This window comes from Phyllostomus hastatus, unplaced genomic scaffold (assembly GCF_019186645.2).
Source record: "Phyllostomus hastatus isolate PE091 unplaced genomic scaffold, TTU_PhHast_1.1 phas_contig_17, whole genome shotgun sequence".
Classification (NCBI taxonomy): Eukaryota; Metazoa; Chordata; class Mammalia; order Chiroptera; family Phyllostomidae; genus Phyllostomus; species Phyllostomus hastatus.
The window spans coordinates 28,494,564-28,517,648 of NW_025333664.1; the positions used below are offsets into that span (position 1 = coordinate 28,494,564).

Consider the following 23,085-nt stretch of genomic DNA (forward strand, 5'->3'; position numbering starts at 1 on the left):
ACCCCAATATGTTAATCCAGAAAGACTCTTGTCTCGTATAAAAATATGTTGACCAAAAACTATTAACGTTATCAAGAATTTAAACTTCTCAGTAATAAGTCCTTTCCTGGTGTCCCTTGAGATATTAGCTAATCATTATGGATTATGATTAGGAAGATATTTGAAATATAAATTTCATCTTATCTCACTCTTTTTAAACTTCTCATTTTAAGAGTTCAAAGTTAATAAACAATTAGTATAGCAGTGCATGTTTATAAAGAAGTATATGTACATGCTCGGCAGGGCTGTGCTCAAAAAGATTTTGCTGAGAGGGGTGCAGGATCAAAACAGTTTAGAGACTGCCTACTTCACTCGTGGGGTGGAGAAGCAGATGAGAGGACAAGTGTGTGATATGCTTTTTTTTATGCCCAGTGTATTCAAACCACTTGGTATATGTTAACCACCTGAACCAAAGTGCTTTGCCTTCATTTCAATGCATTTCTACATTCCTGGCTCTAAATTGATTTGTTATCATTGTATCTGGAAGAAATGAATCTATTGCATGAAGCCTTTTTCTCATGCTGTGTGCAGAACTCTCTATTACAAATTATTTTTACCCTGGCATCTAAGCAACAAGTAAGCACTTTCCCAAGAATAATACTTACACTGTAAGGAGAACTCCTGAACCTCTTGAAACACACTGACAATGTTCAATCACACTGAAGGAAGTTGAGGAGCCATTCTTAAACTTGTGATTAAATTATGGCAAAGTGTGAGTGCCATTATTAGATTCACCAGTCAATTCTTGTTGTGAATATTTTTCAGAAAAATTAAGTTTAATAATGACTTTGGTAGGCAACAAAAAAACAAGAAGAAACAAGAGTGCCTTTCCACCACCAGTTTCCTGCTGTAGGTGAAAAAGGATGATGATGCTGCAAACCCTGGGGTGAAGCTGTGGAAAAGCTCCCAAAACATTGGAATCTGCACTTTAATAAGCAAAATGAAATGATCAAACTTGCTTATTACTGCTCTTTCATTAGATGCTTTGGAGTAGGAAAGATATAACTGTCAAGGTGCTGTCATTAACAAATGTTTTCTTGAACTCTTACTGTGTGCCCTCGAGCACTGAGAATATGGTAGTGAACAAAATGAATGAACGTTTCAAGGACTATAGAGTCTGGGGGTACTAGTCCAACACCTTGACTAACACCTGTACTTTGGGGGGAATTCTATGAGAAAAAGGAATGCCATTGAGAGTAAGGGAAGCTCACTCCAGAAAAAAAACAACAATGAATGAAAAGACCTGAGGTTGGAAAGAATTGATCAGTTTGAGTAACTGAAAAAAGACTACTGCATTTACGCATAAAAAGAAAGTGTGAGAGATTAATTTAGAAAGATGAACAAAGAATTTTTTCCTCTGTAATTGCTCCTGATTTTACCTTTATTGGATAACACTTGTGAAATACAATTATCAAAAAATTTATTATTATAAATCTAGTGAAGGGAAAGAAGGAATAAAAAATAAAACTGAATAGAAAGTCAAACCCATCAATCAAATTCTCTGTAAACTGCAATTTTCTAAACAATTGGATTCTGAAAATTCAGTCAATAAATATAAATTGAGTTTTTATGATCCACTATGTCTATTACAGGCTTCAGACCTATGTCAACTGGAGACAACTTAAAAGGAAAATGAGATTCAAATAACAGGAATCATGTTTAAATTGAAAAAAATTATCTTTAATAAAGTAAATGTTATGACAATTTTCTAAAAACAAATTGGAAAATTTTAAAAACTATAATCAAACTCCATCAGAAAGTTTTGAAAGATCATTATTCTTAGTAAAGTATGCTTTACTCGGAGGAGTTGCAGAAATAGAATGCTTTAAAAGATCTTAAAAGCAAAGACAGTTTTAGAGCTAGGAAATAAATACTTCTACAAACTGACTATATTTTAAATCCTTGTTGTAATTTCATATCTACAGAACAGTGGCTCTAGAAAATATCCATTAATTAGCAAAAAAGATTCTGGATATACTGACAAGAGGTGTTTTAAATACTACACAGAAGAAAGGGTTATGTAAATGGTAGATAGTACTGTATATCAGGAGCCTCATTTCTTAGCCAGTGGCCATTCAAACTAGATTTAATTGTGTTCTGTAAATAGATACATTACCAGAAACACAGTGGATATCCTGTTGAGATTTCTTAAGTATTATCTTTGTTCACATTGTTAGGGATAATTAATGCACTTGAACTTGTGTCCTGGCCAACATGATCCACTGGAATAACACATTCCTTTAGAGGGTATCCCTTTAGAGATTACAGTTGCTTGTCCAAGTTATTTTAATTGTTAATAAGCAGTGCTATATCTAAAAAGAGAGACAAAGCAATTACTGCCCTTCTATTAATAATCTAAACACATTTTCCAGCGAAACCTTTGAAGACCTTTGCATACTCAGAAAATTACCACTTTACCCACAAAGTTTCTGAGCACTGAAAATAGTTTATTTGCACCAAATTACCTTTGATTTAGGACTTATGAACTTGAAAAGAGCTCAGTGACATTTGGAATTGTATTGTAGTCTTGGCACAGCACTGGCATACATGTTCGCATTATAATGAAAAAGATAAGGAATAAATCTATGTGTTTCTTTTAAATAACAAAGTTTACTGGAGTTATGAATATACATGCAATACCTACAGAAATAGTATTTTTTGGATTAAAGGAATACTTTAAATTTTACTAAGGAATACTATGAATAAAACTAATAAAAATTTCTCACAAGATAAATGTAAGATTTGTCTTTCTCCTATGTCTTACATTCCAAATATAAATAAAAAATATAATCATTTCTGTAGCTGTGACTCTTAAAAGTACTAATATCAAAATTCCATTTTAAAACCACATTAAGAGGTTTATTATGAGTAGTTTACCTGCAATTATTTTTTGTGCTCTATGGCTTACTCAACTTTTGGCCTTTAGATAAAAAATATTATGAATATGTTGAAACTCTCAATTTTCTGAGAAATAATCCATTGTTTTATTAAGGTAAAATATGTAAAATCTGTAAAATTTATTGAGATAAAACTCTTGATTTATTAGAGTCTGCTGTAATAAATTAATACATTTAAATAATATTTTCCTGAATGTTAAATACCTGTTTGTTATAGAGTTATTCTTTAATCTGGAAATGTATAGGAGGAAAAACAAAACCACATCTAAAAATTGATGTGACCATTTAATTTGCTAGTTCACAGTGTGTTATGGAATCAAGTGACCTGGATTCAAACATAACACCTCTCCCCTCCAATATCACCAAGGACCTTAGACAACTTTTGTAACCTCTCAGCTGTTAGTGCTCACATCTGTAAAGGTGGGACACTAACCTTGTCAAGAGGGTTGATTTGAGATTAAATGAAAACAGTCAAATACAGCTCCATCTGCTTGGCATACAGTAAGTATTCAATAAATACTCATTGCTATTATCCTCTGAGTATTTTTGTTAGAGGTGTGGGGTTTTTCTCATTATTATTTTTGATTTGGCATGTGGATATGCTATAACCACATATGGAATATGGAAATACAGATGCCAGCAGTACTACCAGCAAGTCTTTTTAAAAAAATATTTTCCCTTTTGCGATTTTTTGTATACAAGAAAGGGACTGAATCAACTCCACTTTTAAAGTTTGCCAGTATTTTGCAGTTTCTGAAATAAATGTGCCTGATCCAAACTATGTTGACCTTCTTCATTTTCCCTCCAAAAAGCTCTGATAATAGCAACAAATAGTCATGGACCATCTGTTTTCATATTGGAGGCATTAAGTGGTAGGCCAGCTCCTGAACTGTGGGCAGAGCACCTAAGGTCTTGTCCCACTGCCTGATTTCTCCAACAACATTGATTGGGTGTCTGTTACCTGCCAGGCATCATGCTGGGGACACAGGAATTAAACAGATATAGTCCCTTCACTCAAAAGCTTGGTCTAGTAGAAAATTAGAAATATAAAAAAAATGAAGGGAAAACTGTGATAGATGCTGTAATTAAGGTATATAAAGGTGGATTGTGGACACACAAAAAAACTATGTGTCCTCTCAAGATGGTATAGTCAGGAAGGGTTCACAGAAGAGTATTTAAACAATGAGTATGATCTTTAGAGTATGGGCCCTTGGGCTTCCTTCTGCTCAAACTGGACAAAATGAATCTGTTCCATCTACTTCACTAAATCATGAGATCCAGGAGGGGAAAATATGTGAATAAGCTTTGTGATTTTCAGCCTTGCTTGAAATGTGAGGAATAAGAATCATCCCTAACTTTTCCCTACATATCTCTCATATATTCTTTCACTTTAGCTTTCAATGATGCTCCTTTTTAACTCACTTTTTCAAAATATTTTCACCCATTGACTCCAAAGGCTTTAGGGTATCCTCATCAGTCAAGCTGGGCAAGAGAAAAATGAGACAGGGAAAATCAGCTATATTGAAATATTTCCTATGTGTTAACATTCAACTGGTAATGATAATAAATTGTGTTTATTTCAGATTATCTCAATAAATTGTCCCTTTAATAGGAAGTCCTAATTCACAGCTGGTAAATAAGCAATGGTTAGAATCTTACTAAAGCATATTGTTATATGAGGTTATGTTTCTGGAATCTTATGTAAATGACTGTAGCTGAATCTGATCTTTTAAGGGAAACATATAACACACAAGTCCTTGCTATCAACTTCCATCTTTCTCATAAATTCCATTCATTCATTTAGTGAATATTTATTGTGCACCTGCTGTGTGTTCCACACTGAGATAGAGCAGTTAACAAACAAAACACAGGTCCTTGCTTGTGTAGATCTGTAGGCTGGCAAGTAATAGAATCCTACAGCTGGGAACACAATCTAATTAAATGAATGTTGAAACATGAGACAAGCAAGGTGTGATGGTAGCACAGATGGAAGAAAAAACCCTCTCTGAGTGGAAGAAAAGGCTCCCAGAGGAAGAGATTTTAACAAGAAGGGAGGAAAAAAAGGGAGGGTCAAGAAGGGAAAGAAGACAATTACTGATATCCTTAGGTAAAATCCATTTATATGTGTGCTGGGTAAGGTTGAACTGGTGAGAGGGGTGAGCTCTAAATAGTACCTAAATAGTAGGGAGGATGGAAGAACACCCACGGGGTTTATAAAATCTAATAACGCTGGATGCTTGAGTTGGCTAACACAGCTAGTGAGTATTTCTTTACTATTGATTTTTAAGTCTTTCTCTTCCCTGTGTCTCTCAGCCACAAGTAGAGTAGAGAGGGTCACTTCTAGCTATCTACAAAGCTACTTAAAGAGATATGGGTGTCTAAGTCACAGAAAGGATGACAACTGAAAAATGTACATCTTCTAGGCAAAGGATTTCTTTCATCTTGTGAATCAAATGGAATTTTGGAAACCAGTTTTACAGGTTGTACTTGACTCCATTTTATGTGGCAAAACACCAGTAAAATTATTCATGGAAACTTGCCACTGCTCTTGGATTTGGTCACTTGTGCTCATAACTTCAAAACTGATGTCCAGGTAACTAAGCTTAATGGCATAATGCATCTTGCTATGTATAATGATAAATGTGTTGTTTGATTGGCTCAAAATTCTATTTTGCAAAATAGATTTTCCTGCTCTATAAATGGATTTAGTAAAGAAAATATTATTTTCTTTGCCCATTCTACAAATATGGCAGTGAGCTAAGTGGTGAGCTAAGTTTTCCTATCTGTTAGCAAGGAGTGTACAACTTCAGACAATAATTTTTAGAAACTTCTATTAACAGTACATTTCAAAACCTATGAATATGGTAAAAGGAAGGATGTTTTCTTTGGTGTAAGGGCTTGAAAATAAAAATACTCATATAAACACATACCTGAAATAGGAAAACGGCATAAAGAATATCCTTCCTGTTAACAAAGGCTTGAATACATGCTTCCGGTTTCCATGGCAGCCCGACTACACAGAAAAATAAGTCACAGAAGTGAATTTTTATGTCAGTGATTTGTTTCTCAAACAATAGGACCAGGAGGAGTCACTGAAAAATAATGATTCCTGTCTTATGAAAACTGTTTTACAACTTATCAGATTACTTAAACCAGAAAGAACATTATTTAGGAAAAGAAGATGCAAAAATGAAATTTATCTTTTCATTTTGAAAATGTCTGTTTCTAGGTACTTTACATTTTTTCAACCACTGTGAATGTTATTCATGCCACTGATCACTTAAAAATGGTTAAAATGGTAAATTTTGTATTATGTATATTTTATCACAATAAAGATGAAAACCAAAACAAAAAGCAAATTAAAAATATGTTAAAGAGATCCTGTTATTACTAAGTCTAACTTTACTTTAGAAATGTACTTAGGAAATTGCCTTGCCCTGGCTGGTTTGGCTCAGTGGATTGAGCACTGGCCTATAAACCAAAAAGTCACGAGTTCAATTCCGAGTCAGGACACGTGCCTAGGTTACGGGCCAGGTCTCCAGTTGAGGGTGTGTGAGATGCAACTGTTTCTCTCTCACACCACAGTGTTTCTCTCCCTCTCTGTCTCCTTCCCATCCCCTCTCTCTAAAATAAATAAATAAAATCTTTTAAACAATAGAAAAAGAAATGGCCTTAACATCCCTTTAGGAGAAGAAAACTCTTACACTTAAATTATAATGAAAAAGCAACAGAAAATAAGGCTTTTAATATCTCAAAACCAGTGATCAAATGAACCCCACAGGCCTCATAAATGGCCTCATTAATGTCTTCTGTTTACCCTGACCCAATAGAAGAAAAGAGGAAGGAAGGAGGGAGGGAGGGAAGGAACAGAGAAAAACAAGAAGGGAAGAAGATAGGAAAGAAAAAGACCACTTACTGACCCTGTTGTTTTATTTCTCAGAATGATTCAATACCTCAAGAAGATTTCACTCCAGAAGTGTACAGAGTTTTCCTGAACAACCTTTGCCCTCGACCTGAAATTGATAACATCTTTTCTGAATTGTAAGAGGATATATTTTAACCCACTCTTCTCCAGCTTCAGGGGTCCTTGAGCTGGTTAGGGCAGGGTTTTGAGCAGCAGAGGGAGAGGAAGAACGTCTTGTGAACTATGGCTAATAGCAGTGCTACTGTGTAATGGTTGGAGACAGTCACGCATCCCCACCCCTGAGGTGCAAGCAGTGCTTTTAAGTAGTGCAAGTTTGCTTTGATTTGTTGCTGGGTGTAGCTGTTTCAGTATTCTCAGGGGCTCATCGTGGTTTGAAGACTATGGCTAGCACAGAGGCGGCTTGGTAGAGACTGACTCATGTTGCAGAAAGAACTCTGAATTGGGAACTAGCCATCTTACCCCTCTTAATCACATTAGTGAAATGAGAAGTTCAGATCATGAAAAAGCCTCCCAGCTGAAAATTGCTTGCTTTTACATTAGAAATTACATAGCCATTATTTTTTTTAGTGAATGAACAAAATAAGAAACAAACTAAAACACTAAGGCAAATGTGGGGAAGTGACAATTTACTTTTTTAATATACTGAAATCTGCATGATAACAGATAATCCAAAATTAATAAATAAAGTGAGGATTTCTTCATATTGAAGATAGGCAAACAGTGCTGCTTAAAATCACATTGGATATATTCACTTGCTGATGTTCATTGACATCATCTATTTATTGAACACATGCAATATTTGTACCATAGAACTTGACTTTGGGCTGTCAACAAGATTAAAATGTGAAGTTTGAATCAAATTTTAAAAAAGAGTTATAGGCTCCTGGCTGAAATGTAAATTTAATGAAAAGAAAAATGTACTTAAACACATTGTTTACTTTTTTAGTGATAAGTAATAATTACATCTTCTAAGTGATTAATCAGATATGAGAATTTGATGGCTAATCCAGAAGTTTAGTATCATAATCAAAAGCAGCCCATACCTCTGTGTTAAGTTAGAGTTGTGCATGGCTTCCTACTGTAGATTTTCTTATGTATTTAGTATTGTTGAAGGGCATTGGGATTTAGTGGCAGTGACTGCAAAAGATATTTGTAGTTTATAGAGATGCAGCAATTGCAGTGGAGCAGTCCAGTGTTCTCCAGGCAAGATAGGCATTTCAGTAAAACATGCTTTTACCAGGTATGGCAAGATTTGACTTCTCTGTAGCTAAATGCAAATATGTGGATGAGACTTGGTGGAAAACATTCTAATTTATGGTTTTGAATTGTGTTTAGTGGTGCCAAAAGCAAACCATACCTTACCGTTGATCAGATGATGGATTTTATCAATCTTAAGCAGCGAGATCCCCGGCTAAATGAAATACTTTACCCACCTTTAAAGCAAGAGCAAGTCCAAGTATTGATTGAGAAGTATGAACCCAACAATAGCCTCGCCAAAAAAGGTCAGTCCACTCTGTCTGACACCATAGGGAAGCTCTGGTTTCTAACTGTGAATGTGTCATGCACTGGTCACTCTCCCGCATTTGTTTGCCTGTTTTCCTTTCTGTCTTAAATCACTGGTGGCTCAATCAAAAGTAGATTTTTTTTCACCCTGGCTGGGTGGCTCAGTTGGTTGGAGCATTGTCTCATACACCAAAAGTTTGCAGTTTCAGTACCCAGTCAGGGCACCTACCTAGGTTGCAGATTTGATCCCAAGTTGGGGTACACATGGGAGGCAACAGATCGATGTTTCTCTCTCACATTGATGTCTCTCTCTCTCTCTCCCTCTCTCTCTCTCTCTCTCTCTCTCTCAAATCAACAAAAAACATATCCTCAGGTGAGGATAAAAAAAGTAGATTTTTTTTACTTTGATATGTGATTTGTGTTGTTACATATATGCATACATGTAATATATTTTTTAAATGTCTAACCATTTATTTTTTTAAATTTATAAGTTGCTTTTTGGGTCTGTTTTAAGATATTCTAAGAAGTGATCCACAGATTTTTCTAAATTTCTGAAAATGAAAAGATTAGGTCTTTATATTATTCTAGTTTATGTTATTGACAAACTTTTCCACTTTGTAAAATATTATAAAAATTTGACTTTTTATGTAAAAATATAGTATTTTTAGGAAAAATAATGAGTCTAAAAATTGATATCTAAAAGACACCTCTAAGTTGCCTGGAAATTCTTTAAAAATTTATGTTTTAATTTGGGAGAAATGAATTGCCAAAATAAGATCATGATGAATTGATTGCCAAGACTTTTCAATGATATGTGGCATCATTGTCCCTGAAAAGGATCTTTAGCTATTTCTTTACCACTAAGACCAAGCCTTGGCTGGACTGAGACACCTTCACTGCAAAAATTGATGTGTTGTCACTAATGCTATTATAAATTGCCTGGATATTCCATAGGGAGGAAAGTGAAGTACAATTAACCAATGCTAATATGCAGTCAATTTGTAAGTAACAGAAATAGATCTAGTAAGCTGAGAATTAATAAGAATGGTTATCATAAAAGTAGATTAAAAAGTTTTTCAGCACATTGTATTTTTTCTGGAACTGGTCCTCTAAATGAAAAATAAAGTATTTTTTAAGTATAAATTAAAATCATAATTAATTTTATCCTACAGATTATCAGTTCAGAATTTATAGATCACACTTTTTAGTGTTTATTTCCTTGGTCAAGCATTTTGCCTTTGTTGCTGCCATCATTCTTATTGCTGCCAAGGTCAGTGGAAGGAAACAACTGACCCAACAGTATATGTGGGCATTGCCAGGCCTACTGCTCTAATCGTACTTAGATATGATGCCCTTTTTTCCCTAGTGCCACAAAGGTGGCTTTCCTCCTTGTCATTCAGCAGAGAGCAACTCCTTGGAGATTTCTCCCGAAATAGCTGACAGTTCCTTTCTGAAATCCAAACTTCACCCAAAATAACAGCTTTATAGCAGATAAAACAAGACTTTTAACAAATGGTTAGCTTTTGACACAAGGAAAACAAAAAGCTTTTGTGAAACCAATGAGGCACCTCAGAATCTAAACTCTACCCTTTGGCCCTCCCTTCACACCACACTGCTTCATGCTTCAGGTGGCATATGATGCCTCCATACAGCAATTCTGATGACTTGGAAAAGCAGAGGATACAAAGAAAACAATTATAATACATTATTGAAAAAGGTGAATCCTGGAAGAACCAATTTTTATCTAATAAAAATTAAGTTGATACATCTTAGCATTTGCAAGAATATTTCATGCCAGCTTATAGCTCTGCCAGGTAAGAATTCCATAATCATGACAGGCACACAAAATTCAGGTATATTTAAAGTAGCAACACTATTTTTCTAAAACTTAGTAGGATTCACAATGAAGCTTCTGTGTCAACTTTGATGTGATTTTTTAAATCACAGAACTCATTTCTCAACCAGAAAACTCCAATGAGACAATTGACTTGAGCTCTCTCACACCAGGTCATTTTGTTTGCTGCTTTGGCTCTGTTTATGTGAACAAATAAGATTAGAGAAGATTTATTTTGTTGACTATTACTTCACAGTGAATAGGCTGATGATTTTGAAATCCTTATTTGTAGGAATAAGAAATTGTTGGGTTAGAAATTAATTCTTTAGTAGCTAAGAGTTTGAAATGTTTTTTTCCAAAAATAAAAATGTATTTTTAATTTGATATTGCAATTTGACTTTAAGATCTTTTCAGGAACTCATTTTGTGTCTTCTTAAATCCAAAAAGGTACAATTACAGGAAGTATTATTTGACTTCAATATGGTGACTGATGAGCCAGGAAATTAGCTCTCTTTTATTATGTGACTTTCAAAGTGTACGTTAACATCTTTCCAAAAAAGTAAACCAAGGCTTTGAGGTCAAAATATTTACCCAAGTTATAACAGCAAGGTGTTCTTCAAGAAAGCAGAGTTTTTGACTTCCCATCAAGATGAAGGTGAGCATGCCTTGCTTCCACACATAACTATAGCAAAAAAATAGAACTAGACTACAAAACAAATTTTACCCACAATTGTCATAAAATTGAGCTGTGTGGAAGTCCAACAACCAAGAATTTAAAGAAGCCACATTCAGAGAAAGAAATAATAGTAAAAAAAAAAAAAAGAAGCCAAGAAGCCACACTCATTGAGACTAGAAGGAGGGGTAGAGATGAAGAGAGGCATGGAGAGGTGTAGAGACTCAGAGTGATGCAGAGAGGTGCATAGACAAGAACAGGAGGTCTCACATCCATATGTGGTGGATAAAAAATGGGAGGGTTACTTCAGAAGTATAGATCTCAGCCTCAGTCTAGACCACCCAGCCCAAGGTCCCAACACCAGGAAGATAAGTCCCCATAGCTTCTGGCTGTAAAAACCAGTGGGGATGAGAGCAGCATAAGAAGCTGTGTCCTCTTAAAAGGCCTGAAATGGACTTAGGACTCAGGAGGACCCACCCACTCTGGGATTCAGCACCAGGGCAACAGCTGGAAGGACACCAGTAGCACATGGGGAGAAAGTGAAGTGCGAGTGGAGAGACACTTCCTCCCAGGCAAAACTCCAGATGCCCGGCAGCAACACTGTCCTCTCTGTGGGTTCTCCCCAACATAGAGCAACAGAGCGGTGATATGGGTTGCCCTGCCTTGGCGATTACCTAAGGCTCTGCTCCATACAACTTAATAGGTGTACTAAGACAGTGAGTCAAAGCAGCTTTACCCAATACACAGAAACAAACACAGGGAGGCTGCCAAAATGAGAAAACAAAGAAATATGGCCCAAATGAAAGAATAGAACAAAACCCTAGAAAAAGAACTAAATGAAATGGAGATAAGAAACCTATCAGATGCACAGTTCAAAACACTGTTTATCAGGATGCTCCAGGAACTCTTTGGGTACTTCATTGGCATAAAAAACACCCAGACAGAAATAAAAATTGCATTAAGTGAAATAAAGAAAAATATACAGGGAACTGACAGTGAAGGGAAGGAAACCAGAACTTAAATCAATGATTTGGAGCAGAAGGAAGAAATAAACATTCAACCAGAACAGAATGAAGAAACAAGAATTCAAAAAAATGAAGAGAGGCTTAGAAACCTGTGGGACAACTTTAAACGTTCCAACATCCAAATCATAGGAATACCAGAAGGAGAATAGGAAGAGCAAGAAATTGAAAACTCATTTGAAAAGATAATGAAAGAAAATTCCCTAATTTGGTGAAGAAAATAGACATACAAGTCCAGAAAGCACAGAGAGTCCCAAACAAGATGGACACAAAGAGAACCACACCAAAACACATCATAATTAAAATGCCAAAGGTTAAAGATAAAAAGAGAATCTTAAAAGCAGCAAGAGAAAAGCAAAGAGTTACCTACAAAGGCTTTCCCATAAGACTGTCAGCTGATTTCTCAGGAGAAACTTTGCAGGCAAGAAGGGACTGGCAAGAAGTATTCAAAGTGATGAAAAGCAAGGACTTACAATTACATTACTCTATCCAGCAACGCTATCATTTAGAATGGAAGGGCAGATAAAGTGGTTCCCAGACAAGGTAAAACTAAAGGAGTTCATCATTACCAAGTCATTATTATATGAAATGGTAAAGAGAATTATATAAAAAAAGAAAAAGATCAAAGTGACAAACACTAAAATGACAATAAACTCACAACTATCAATAATTGGATACAAATAACAAACTAAGCAAACAAGCAGAACAGGAACAGAATCATAGATATGGAGATCATTTGAACAGTTATCAGTTGGCAGGGGGAAGAGGGAAAATGGGGGGAAAGGTGCAGAGATTAAGAAGCACAAATTGGTAGGTACATAGACAGGAGAATGATAAGAACAGTATAGGTAATGGAGTAGCCAAAGGACTTATGTTTATGACCCATGGACATGAGCTAAGGGGGGATCACTGGAGGGAATGGGGATACTAGGTGAAGAGGGGCAAAGAGGAAAAGAATGGGACAATTGTAATAGCATGATCAATAAAATATATTTTTAAAAAGAAAACAGAGTTTTTAACTTTCAGTCAACTGGTTAATACATTTTGATCAATAAACACATAAGAAAATAAGTAGGGAAGTTTAATATTACATTATAATTTTTTTCTGCTTTAGTTTTGACTAGTTTTTTAAATATGCCCAAGCATTAATCAATTGAAACACAAAATCAGTCTCATTCATCTGAAAAAGATACTTTCATATTGCATATATTTGATAAAATTCTAAGAATAATATACATATATTATATATATATATCTTAAGTTAACTTAAGATACTTAAGTTATTTAAGTGTACATATAACCTCTGATATCAAGAAACACATTTTAAAGTAGGAGTTAAACAAGGAAATAATACACAAAGCTAACTTATTTAGTTTTTGTATGCATTCTATATGTTTTATATGAAAGGGAGCATAAAATAAAATGAAAATTTTTCAGTGTGGCCAAAAGCCTAAATGCTAAAGATGACCATAAGTTAACTGACTAAAATTAAACTTCATGGCCCTGACCACCGTGGCTCAGTTGGTTGGGCGTCATCCTGCAGAGCATAAATCACCTGTATGGGTCCCTGTCAGGGTGCAAACGAGAGGCAAGTGATCGATCTTTCTCTCTCACACCAATGTTTCTACTCTCCCTCTCTCTAAAAACAAATATGTACATAATTTTTTTAAAAAAAAATAACAAAGCTGTACCTCATGGAATTATGAAATGAGTGCAGGAAGAGAGATAATGGACTTCGATGATTTGTGGACCTCCTGTCATTAGCATGTTGGCCACATTCTCACACCAGAATTTTCATTTCTGGAGATGTATATGTTGGTTATAAATAATAAGAGGATTTATGTGTAGTCTCTGATGCAGAGGAGGCCAGATGTTCACATATTTGGGTTCCACAAGAAAGGGTTTGAATTTTGTTACAGAAAATACTATTCTAAAAGGAGTTTGGTTTATTTATTTTTACTTTTTTACAATTTAAAACCATACATTGAAAACAGCTGTGGCCACAGGTCAGCGAATGTGTCTTCTTTGTCATGCCATTGGCCTTGCAGACCTGAATATGCCCAACACAGGAATGCTCGATGACCATGCCTCTTATAAACTCACAGGTCATGAATGTCAGAGTTTGGACTAATGTCTCCTGAGCAGTCATTTTCATACTTAAACTCTTTAGAAGAAGGCCCCTGAATAGAACTATCATGAAAAATAAAATAGCTACATGGGGGCCTTTGGCAACAGAATGTAGGCCTCTAGATTCAACTGATATACCTGTAAATGAACATCAAATTCTGCTCAAATAAACTACTAAACCAAAAGAAAACATTTGAGTTTGTTCATACTTTTATTTTCCTTTGAAGAACAGGTGTTTATGAGTATTGTTAAACAACTGAATTACAATAACAGATTATAATATTAGCAGATGTTTCAAGCTACATTTCTTTTTTATTATCAGTTCTTCCTATTAAAATTTTATAAGGTGTACTATATGAAAGCTTCCCCACATTGTTGAATTTAATCATAAAAATTAACTGCATAATCTGTTTAGATCAGTACTCACTGCATGAATAGTATAATAGTTGAAATGAACTCTATATTAATAATAGCAAAGCAATATGGTTTTCTGCAAAGCAAATGGAGTTTGGATACAGCAAGCATTTTTGCTTCAAATAGACTTACACTAATAATGACTGCATCAGTGTATCAGTAAATATAACCCTATTGTATTTTCACTATTGTTTCATTTTAAAATACTGATACAACTGAACTATACTGTATCATTATGGTCAACAGGAAGAAGCACCTAGAGTGTTCTAGAAAGAGCATTGAACTTGGGAATCTGAAGAGCATTGAACCTGTATTAGGCAGGTTGTGAGAAAAATGAACTCAAACTGAAGCACAGAAAGGAATTTGCTGGTGCAAACAAGCAAGGTGTTAATGACTTCAGGCATGGCCACAGCCAGGGGATCAAAGATATCATCAAGAATTATTTTTTGTGATCTCCCATCGTTTTCTCAGTACTGGCTGTTGTAATTCTTGGGCAGTATCTCCTGAAGTGACAAGCAAGCTATCAGAAGTTCCAGGTTTCTCGGTCTCTGTGCAGAAATTATGTTACCTCATGTTTCCATCAAAAGTGCCAGAAACCTGAGTTTGGCCTAAGTCACCCGAGGCCACTCCTGAACTAGGACCACTGTAGACCAGAGGATGGAATGTAATAACTGGACAGATTAGGTCACATGACTCTCCCCAGATGAGGAATTAACTGCCTAAACCACATGGACTGACAGTGGGAGAGAGGTGCTTCCCTGAAATTCAAATGGGGTGTGCCACCTAAAAGAAGGAGCCCACTGGGCAGATAAAAAACAGCAGAGCCCACTAAATCTGGGTCAGAAATCAACGATTCCTCATTATTGCTTATCTTACCTTAGGAAACCATTTCACCTCTTTGATCAGTCCCACTCCGAGTTTTCATCTTTAAAAAAATTCCCTGGAATAATTATTTAAATTGATCATGGTAAGAAGATTGCATCTATTGATTGTTGCCCAGTAAGACTTTGTTGACCTGGACAAATGAAAAGTGATAATTGGCATTTAAACCAAATAATTTCAAATGATTAATGGGTCTAGAAGTGAAATTTAGAATATTGGTCAGAGGCATTCCTGAATAGCTAACAGGCTTATTTAACTTGCTACAACTAAGAGTAAGTTAGCATCACTTAATCATGAAACCTGGAAAAGTATGGCAGGTTGCATCTCTGCACGTGTGCTTATTTCTAACTCGATTATATATATAAATTAGGAATTGTAACTTAAAATGTAAAGACTCACACTTGGAATCTTATTTACTTTATCACTTAATTTTCCTAGTAGATTTTTAAAAATCGTTAATTTCTTAGCACCATTTCTCTTTATTAGGCAGAAATCATAAAAAATGATTCCTTTCATTGATGTCTATTATGCATTCATAATTAAAGGAAAATGCTGGCATAATATGATGGTTGGGCCAGTTAATTTGAGGCAGGTGACTTGACCTGCTTGAGCTTCAGGTTCCTCATCTGTAAAATGGGATGATAACACTAGCAGACATCGGTGCTTTTCCCGTATCTCTTGGCACTCATTATTCCAACACAGTCAACAACATACTCTGCATTCTCAGTACATTCTCTCAACCCAGCCACAAACAACCTACAAATGCCCAGGACTCCATGGCCCCAGGAGTGGTTTTAATTCAGGAAATAGTACCTCATCTTCCTTGCCTTGCGTGTGGGGCCATTTTCATGCATTTTATCCATTTTCTCCTGGAGCTCCTCAGTGGGATTTAGCTTTAGTTGTCCACAACCATAACCTACTATATTTTACTGTGTATAATGCACACCCACATTTTTGGCCCAATCTTTTAAGAAAACAAATCCTTTGTTTTAATTTTTTAATTCAATTTTTTATATACTGATTAATGTTTTCCAGGGTATTATTTTGCATATGTATATAATGATTGCATTCTAGAGTTACACTTTTAATGCATCAGCATAAATAAAAGAATCAAAAACTGTTATATGGATAGGGAATTGGTACTACCCATGTATAATGTGCATCCTTATTTTTCTCTCAAAAACTTGGGCAAAAACTGCACATGATACACAACAAAATATGGTAATTGATCCTGTTTACTTTATTAGCTCTTTCCTTCCCTTCCCATTTTTCCACTCCCTTACAGTTATTTTGGGGGGTACCTCCTAAATGAACAGCTCTACTCAAAACCTACTTTTAGAAGAACCCAAACTAAGACAAGCACTCTTTTATAAATGTCCTTAACAGAATCAAAGTAAAAGGTGTGTCAGATCAGAGTAGCTGAGCATTGAGAGAACAAATTCAAAGGGTCCCTGCCCAGGGCTCCTCTTTTCCAAACTGTCACATAACTGCCTTAGCTGTTAGCATTCATGAAGCCTTGGCTGGTGGCTTGAAATAATAGGATCTCCAGTCCACAAGAGACTTAGCCATGTAGCCCAATTTCTCAGGTCATAGAAGAGGCAGCTAAGGAAGTAACAATGTTGAGAATAAGATCATATTGTCTGTGTCCAGACCTCTGCTTGGGTCCTTCCATTGGGACTTGCTGAGAAAAGAGATGCAAGGCTGACTATTTAGAAGTTAGCAATTGGTATCCATGGTGGTGGTTTTCAAACATGTTCTTTTTTTCTTTTTTTAGACTGATTATTGATTTATTCATATTGATTATGTTATTATAGTTGTCCCAATTTTCCCCCTTTGCCCTCTCTGTCCAATACCCCTTTCCCTCCAGCAATACCCACCCTTAGTTCATGTCCATGGGTCATGCATATAAGTTCTTTGACTTCTCCATCTCCTATTCTATTCTTAACATTCTCCTGTCCATTTTATAGGACTTGTTCCTGACATAGCATCCTTTTGTTTCTTCTAATAAAATCTCACCCAAAAAAGGTCAGTGCATAGGAAAAAGCTTTAAGGGCACTATATTGGTTGAATAGAGGGGAGCCTGGAGTGTAGCTAATGGCCCATTTTCTCTCCTGCCCCTCCCATTCTCTGCAGGCACTTCTGCCACAACCCTCAGAGACTCAGGATGCAGTTTAGAAATCACCCATCTGGAGGAAATATTAACTGGTTTAAAGGTCTGCCTCACAACTAAGGTGGCATCCATTTCAACATTTTATATAGATTCCCTGCAAGAAATAAAAGAACTGTAATGAATGAACAAAGTCAATTTAAATGAGATAGACTTTCTTCCTAATAGACAAAGACAGATGGAAACTATATGATGTAGGCAATTCTCTTTATGCCTTAATTAAGTTACTATACTAATAGAGAGCTGCCAAAAAGCCACTCTAGTATTTTATTGATTAATATCCCATTTAAAATTCACCTATATTGACTTTCTAGCCTCTGTGGAAGGTTGAAGAAGAATGATATTGTCATCTGTGAAAATATTTCAAGCTACACTTAATTCTGTGTTTCATATGTTCATAGATTTCTCCAAAGTATGAGAGAACAGCCAAAATGAAAAAAAAATTGTTTTTTCAAGATAGCCATTATGAGACCATTGAGCATTAGTTGACTTGGTAACTTCCTCTACTTTCCCTTCCTTGATTGTGTTTCCTCCTTTCCCAGGAAGCAGGAAGTGATATGAAAAGATGAAATGCCTGGTCCAGGAGTCCTGGGTTTTTTTCTTTTCTCCTCTAGCCTTTGTTCAGTGACCTCAAAGTCACAACCATGTCCATTTACAACCAAAATGACCTTGTTTATAAAACACCCAATCAGGAAAAATATAAGTAGTAAAGACAAAGTCAAATGCCAGTCCCAAAAGGTGGGAAAGTAAGTTTAATTGCCTAATCCACCCCAGTCTGCTGAGTTTTGTGAAAACCTTTTCACTTCATCTGTGTATACCTTTCTGAGATGCCTTGCTATTCTTTTTGAAAGCTACTGGAACAAAGCAGACAATGGCTATTTTTTCCCTGGATGTAACCTTCCATAAGAACATAGTGTTAATAATCTCTGACTAGTATACCTTTCCCCTTCTTAGCAAGAGTTAGGTGGGACTATGGCTCAGTTAAAAGGAACAGCTTGACAGGTTGCACTGAGCTGGAGAAAGGCCACAAAGCCACAGGCATTTGGCCCCCAGACATCTGCATTACCTAGAGTCCACTTTTGTTAGCAGTTGATTTTATACCAAATAACTGGTAGGGAAACAGATGAAATGCAGAGAGAACCAAGTTCATACAAAACAAACATGACCACAAGGAAGCCAGATGAGGGGAAGTGTGGCTTTCTACTTTAGCACTTAACAGGAAAGCTTGAATATGTGCCATGGCACTGGGTGAAATAATGTCAGAAGCTGGGTATGACCAATAATTTCATTAATTCATTATAGAGATTCTAGGAACCCTGTCTTAATTCTGAACCACTGGATTCTGTAGGACTCAGTCACAAAAGCCAAATTATCTACAGAGTAAAAATAGCATTATTTGAAGAGGAAGCTTTAACTGAGGACAACTGACAAAATGAATCTTCTGACCTAGTACTCTACATTAACACAAAGAAAATGAGTCAAAATTCTCCTTATTAATGTCACCATTGGTCTTTTTTTTAGTTCCCCCTGAAGCCCTCCCTGGAAGAATTCCAAAACAAAGCATTTATTTGAGAGGTGATCCCAGGTAGGGTGATTTAGGAAGTGAGAATGGGGAAAGGAAGGCAGCCCAGCAAGGGTCGTGTCATCCAGCAGGTTAGCAGTATGTATGGCTAGATCTCAGTCCTGAGGCAAACTCTGGAAGCCCATGTGGAAGGATTTTTCCAAGAATCTCGAACATGCCAAAGGAGATGTACTCCAAGGTATCTGGTGCTCACTGAATTCTTTTCTTTATTCTAATACACACCTAGTGAAGTTGCATGGATATTTTAATCAACAAACTTGTATTGCCCACCTGACTTAAGAACTACAAAAAGTGTTATAAAATCAAGATAAAGTCTTCATTCTCAAGGAAACTATAATTCAGATAGATGATGATATATGCAAATAACTATACTAAGAAAGGATGTGATACACTTCCGTTTGTTCATTCAGCCAATATCTATTGAGTGACTGACCTTTACGTGTTAAGGAAGCATGGAAAAAAAGATGTTTTATTTGGAGTCTGGGGAATGTCAAGAATTGCTCCAAGCTCTTATCACCTAATTATCTTGTATAAACCTCAGAACAAATGTTTGAGTCTATATTAATACCCCCACTTTACAGTGAAGAAGCTGAGTCTTTGGTTAAGTAACTTCATGAGTTTGTTTGAGAAGTATGGCAGAAAGGCCATGAAGGCCTTCATGCTAATCTTGGCTCATTCATTCATTTTGTCAACCCACATTATTTGAGCCTAACTGCCTGTGTCCACCCTTGAACTAGACAATAAGAAGGTGCCATTCTTCTTGTCATGAGCCTGTCAGTTGCAGAACCTCCTCTATGAGGGAAGATGATGACATGAAGGCTTTTGAAGAGGAAAGTGACATTTGAGCTATGATTCAGGAACACTGCAGAGCAGAAGGCTGGATGAGGCACAGATGAGAGTCAGGTGGCATTTAAGGCACTAAGTGATAACATGTTCTAAGTAGTTATCAGAAAGCATTAATGAGCACGTATTCTGGACCTGTCTTTATGTTAAATGCTGGAAGAGTTGAAAACAAAAAGAAGGTCATGCTCCTTGACCTTAAAAGCCAGTCTATAACTTGACCAAGGAACATGACATTCTAGTTGAGAACATTTTTGCCTTCTTTGTGTTATGGTCTGGAACCATTGCAAAGGGTCTTTTCTGATAGAGCAACATGGTGGTAGTGCACTAATAAAATGCAATGAACTGCTTCCGTACCTTCTGAGAACCTCTAACCCTAAATGGTAAATTAGTCCTCACACAGATCTAGTGGAAAGACTCCAAACCTATATAGGGGTTCTAATCTGGATTCTGTTTTTATGTAGTCATTTCAATTTTAAAGGACTGTTTAACCTCACTGGGTCAGTGTTTATTTGTCACATCATATAATAAAACTTGGTCTTCCCTACCAAACAGAACAATGAGGAGTAAATAAATTGCAGATGTGAGAAGATTTTGAAAGGGGAAAGTGCTAAATCAAAGTGATTATTCAGAACTTTCATACAAAACCTGACAAGGTCAACTTAATTCAAGGAAAACTGCAGGACACAGAAAGCCATGGTAGATGGGCAAGAGGGTTAGTCTGCAAAGGCTTTTGAGAAGAGCACATGGTCATTTGGTGGCCATTATCACACAGTAGCTCGGGCTTATATTTATATGTAAATAAAACAGGTTTAGTGATCAAGATGGAATAAGAATACTGGGCACTTTTCAACCTAAAATGAGAATGCATGAGAACATGTATGGAACATACTGACTCCAGGATTGAAAAAGAAATTGATAAAATAGATAAAGAAACCAGCCAAGTTCATATTCTCTATAAAAGCACAGTCAGTTGGCAAATGTAATAGGAATAAGTTTGTGTCCAAGCAAAGATAATTGAAGAGGGAACTTTTAGTAGAAAATTACTGAGAGCAGGCACAGATTTTAGTGCGCCATGGGATGTTAAAGCCATCTACACTTACTTTCTCTGAGCTGTTCTAGCAGAATTTACATAAGGGTTACATCACCACAAATAGACAAGATCCAAGGAAATGGCTTCTCAGTGCTATGTGTGGAAGTGATTTGGAAGGTGCTAAGTAATCCATTGGACCAGAGGCATTCCAACATGCTCTGGTATCTTTATATTAAGAGTAGGGATTGAATGAGAATGAATGGATTATCAGCCACCTAATCCCAGGGACATCCAAACATTTGGGAGCCAGATCCTGCCTAATTGGCATTTGGCTCAACAGAATGAGGCTGGTGGTCATACTAGCTGGCACACATGTCATCTGCTTTGCCCATCTCAACAGTGGGGTGACTGTGTGGGTTTATGGGCCTTCTGTCTTCCAGGACAGGATTTGCAGTGAAGTCTCTGTGTTTCAGGGCTTTGAAAGATGTTATTTGCTTGTATTTGGGCTATTTTTATTTCTTTAAGCTAACTTGAATATTTTTTTTTCAAAACCTACAAAACAGTGTCACATCTTCTACTTAGCATTTCTTTTGTCCTCACACTGACATGACAAGTTTTCTGTTGTATTTTATTTTTCTTCCTAAGTTAAATTCACAGTTTGGAGAATAAAAATGCTAAAAGATGCCTTTAAATTACTTAAAAAGACTAGAATGCAAATTTAGTCTGGAAAAGGATTTTACACCGTGATAGACAAATCCACATCAAAGAGCTAATCCTCACGCCTCTGCCAGACAGGTCATTTGTCCTGCCTAAGCCCAGCTTCTTTTAACAGAAAGATTAAAGTGGCACGTTTTAGTGTGATTAGTAAATCATGGGAAAAAACTCTTCCTGGTCACATTCAGGACTATTTTTAGGACTAATTCAGGATGCCCTGACTGAAACCAAATGCCACAGAGGCAAGACCCTTTCCTTTCCATTATCCACGTCCCTTTCCCCAGTCCAGTGCTGGGAAAGTTATTAGTCCTAGTCACCACTGTCTCTCTCTCTGTTGCCCTGGCATGAGCTCCCATACAAAGTAAACCTGTGATCTCAGAAAAGTTGCTTACCTCTCTAAGTCTCAGTTGTTCAACTAAAAAATGTGAGTTTAAAAGTACACCTTTCATAGGATTTCTGTGCCTGGCACATTGTCAGTTCTCACATAAAAGTAGCTCATCCTCCCATTATTATTTACCTTCTCCTAGTACTAGATTATGTGCAGTATCTTCTGCACATGCGCAACATAGTGGTTAATGGTGCACATAGTGGTTAGTGGAGCACAAAGCTTACCTACCTAGGTTCAAAATCTAATTTATCCACTTACAGACTGTGTGACTTTGGGCAAGCTACTTGCTTTGCATTTCTCATTTATAAAATAGGCATAAAAGCAGTATCCACTTCATAGTCACTATGAGGATGAAATAAGTTAATATTTGCATATAGCAAGCAATATATAAATTTTTGTTAAACATTACATTGGAAATTGATTAAATTCATGACTCTCTTCAAAGGCTGGCTCTCTCCCTTGCTTCTTTTCCTATCCTGCTCGCATTTATACTATATATCTTCTTTCAAGTCAGAATCCATTACCAAAAAAACAACAACAACACAATGTTATGTTTGTAAACACAGCCAGACACATTTCTTTTCTTGAACCTCCACAGCATTATTTATTTTTTCTTTAGCAGTTTGCTGCTGCTGCCTCACTGCTGCTTTTAGGACTAGCTCAGGTGCACTTCCATGTGGGTAGTTTGATGCCATGATGGGGTGATTTCCAAGGTAACCATCATGGTAAAAGACACACACCTTGAGCAGGAAAGAGCCTGACTTCAAGACACCTGAGTGAAGTGCCATGAATTTTATTTAGAGATTAGCTTTCGATTATGCCCTTCTGTACTTTCTTCCTCCCCTGGATCACTGAGTTCGTGTAAAAAATCATGAGAGGGTATGGTGCGGAAGACTCATCACCAGGTTCAGAAGTTTCAGTACAATGAAGAGCTTCAGCTGTGTTACCTGATCTTATCAAAAGTCAGTTTTGTGGGTAGAAGGTGAGGGCCTGTGTATTTATTTTAAGAAACATCTCACTTGGGAATTGAAAAAGAAATTATGTT

At 36.3% G+C, this 23,085-nt stretch overlaps 1 protein-coding gene across 2 annotated transcripts in view; it reads left to right on the forward strand.

Moving 5' to 3' along the window:
- The window catches only part of PLCB1 (phospholipase C beta 1), a 651,009-nt gene that overhangs the window by 438,297 nt on the left and 189,627 nt on the right, over nt 1–23,085 (forward strand). For both annotated transcript variants that reach the window (XM_045832721.1, XM_045832722.1), the window contains exons 8-9: nt 6,877–6,977; nt 8,197–8,363. In XM_045832721.1, the coding sequence (XP_045688677.1) occupies nt 6,877–6,977; nt 8,197–8,363 (268 nt within the window). The remainder of the gene's footprint in view (nt 1–6,876; nt 6,978–8,196; nt 8,364–23,085) is intronic.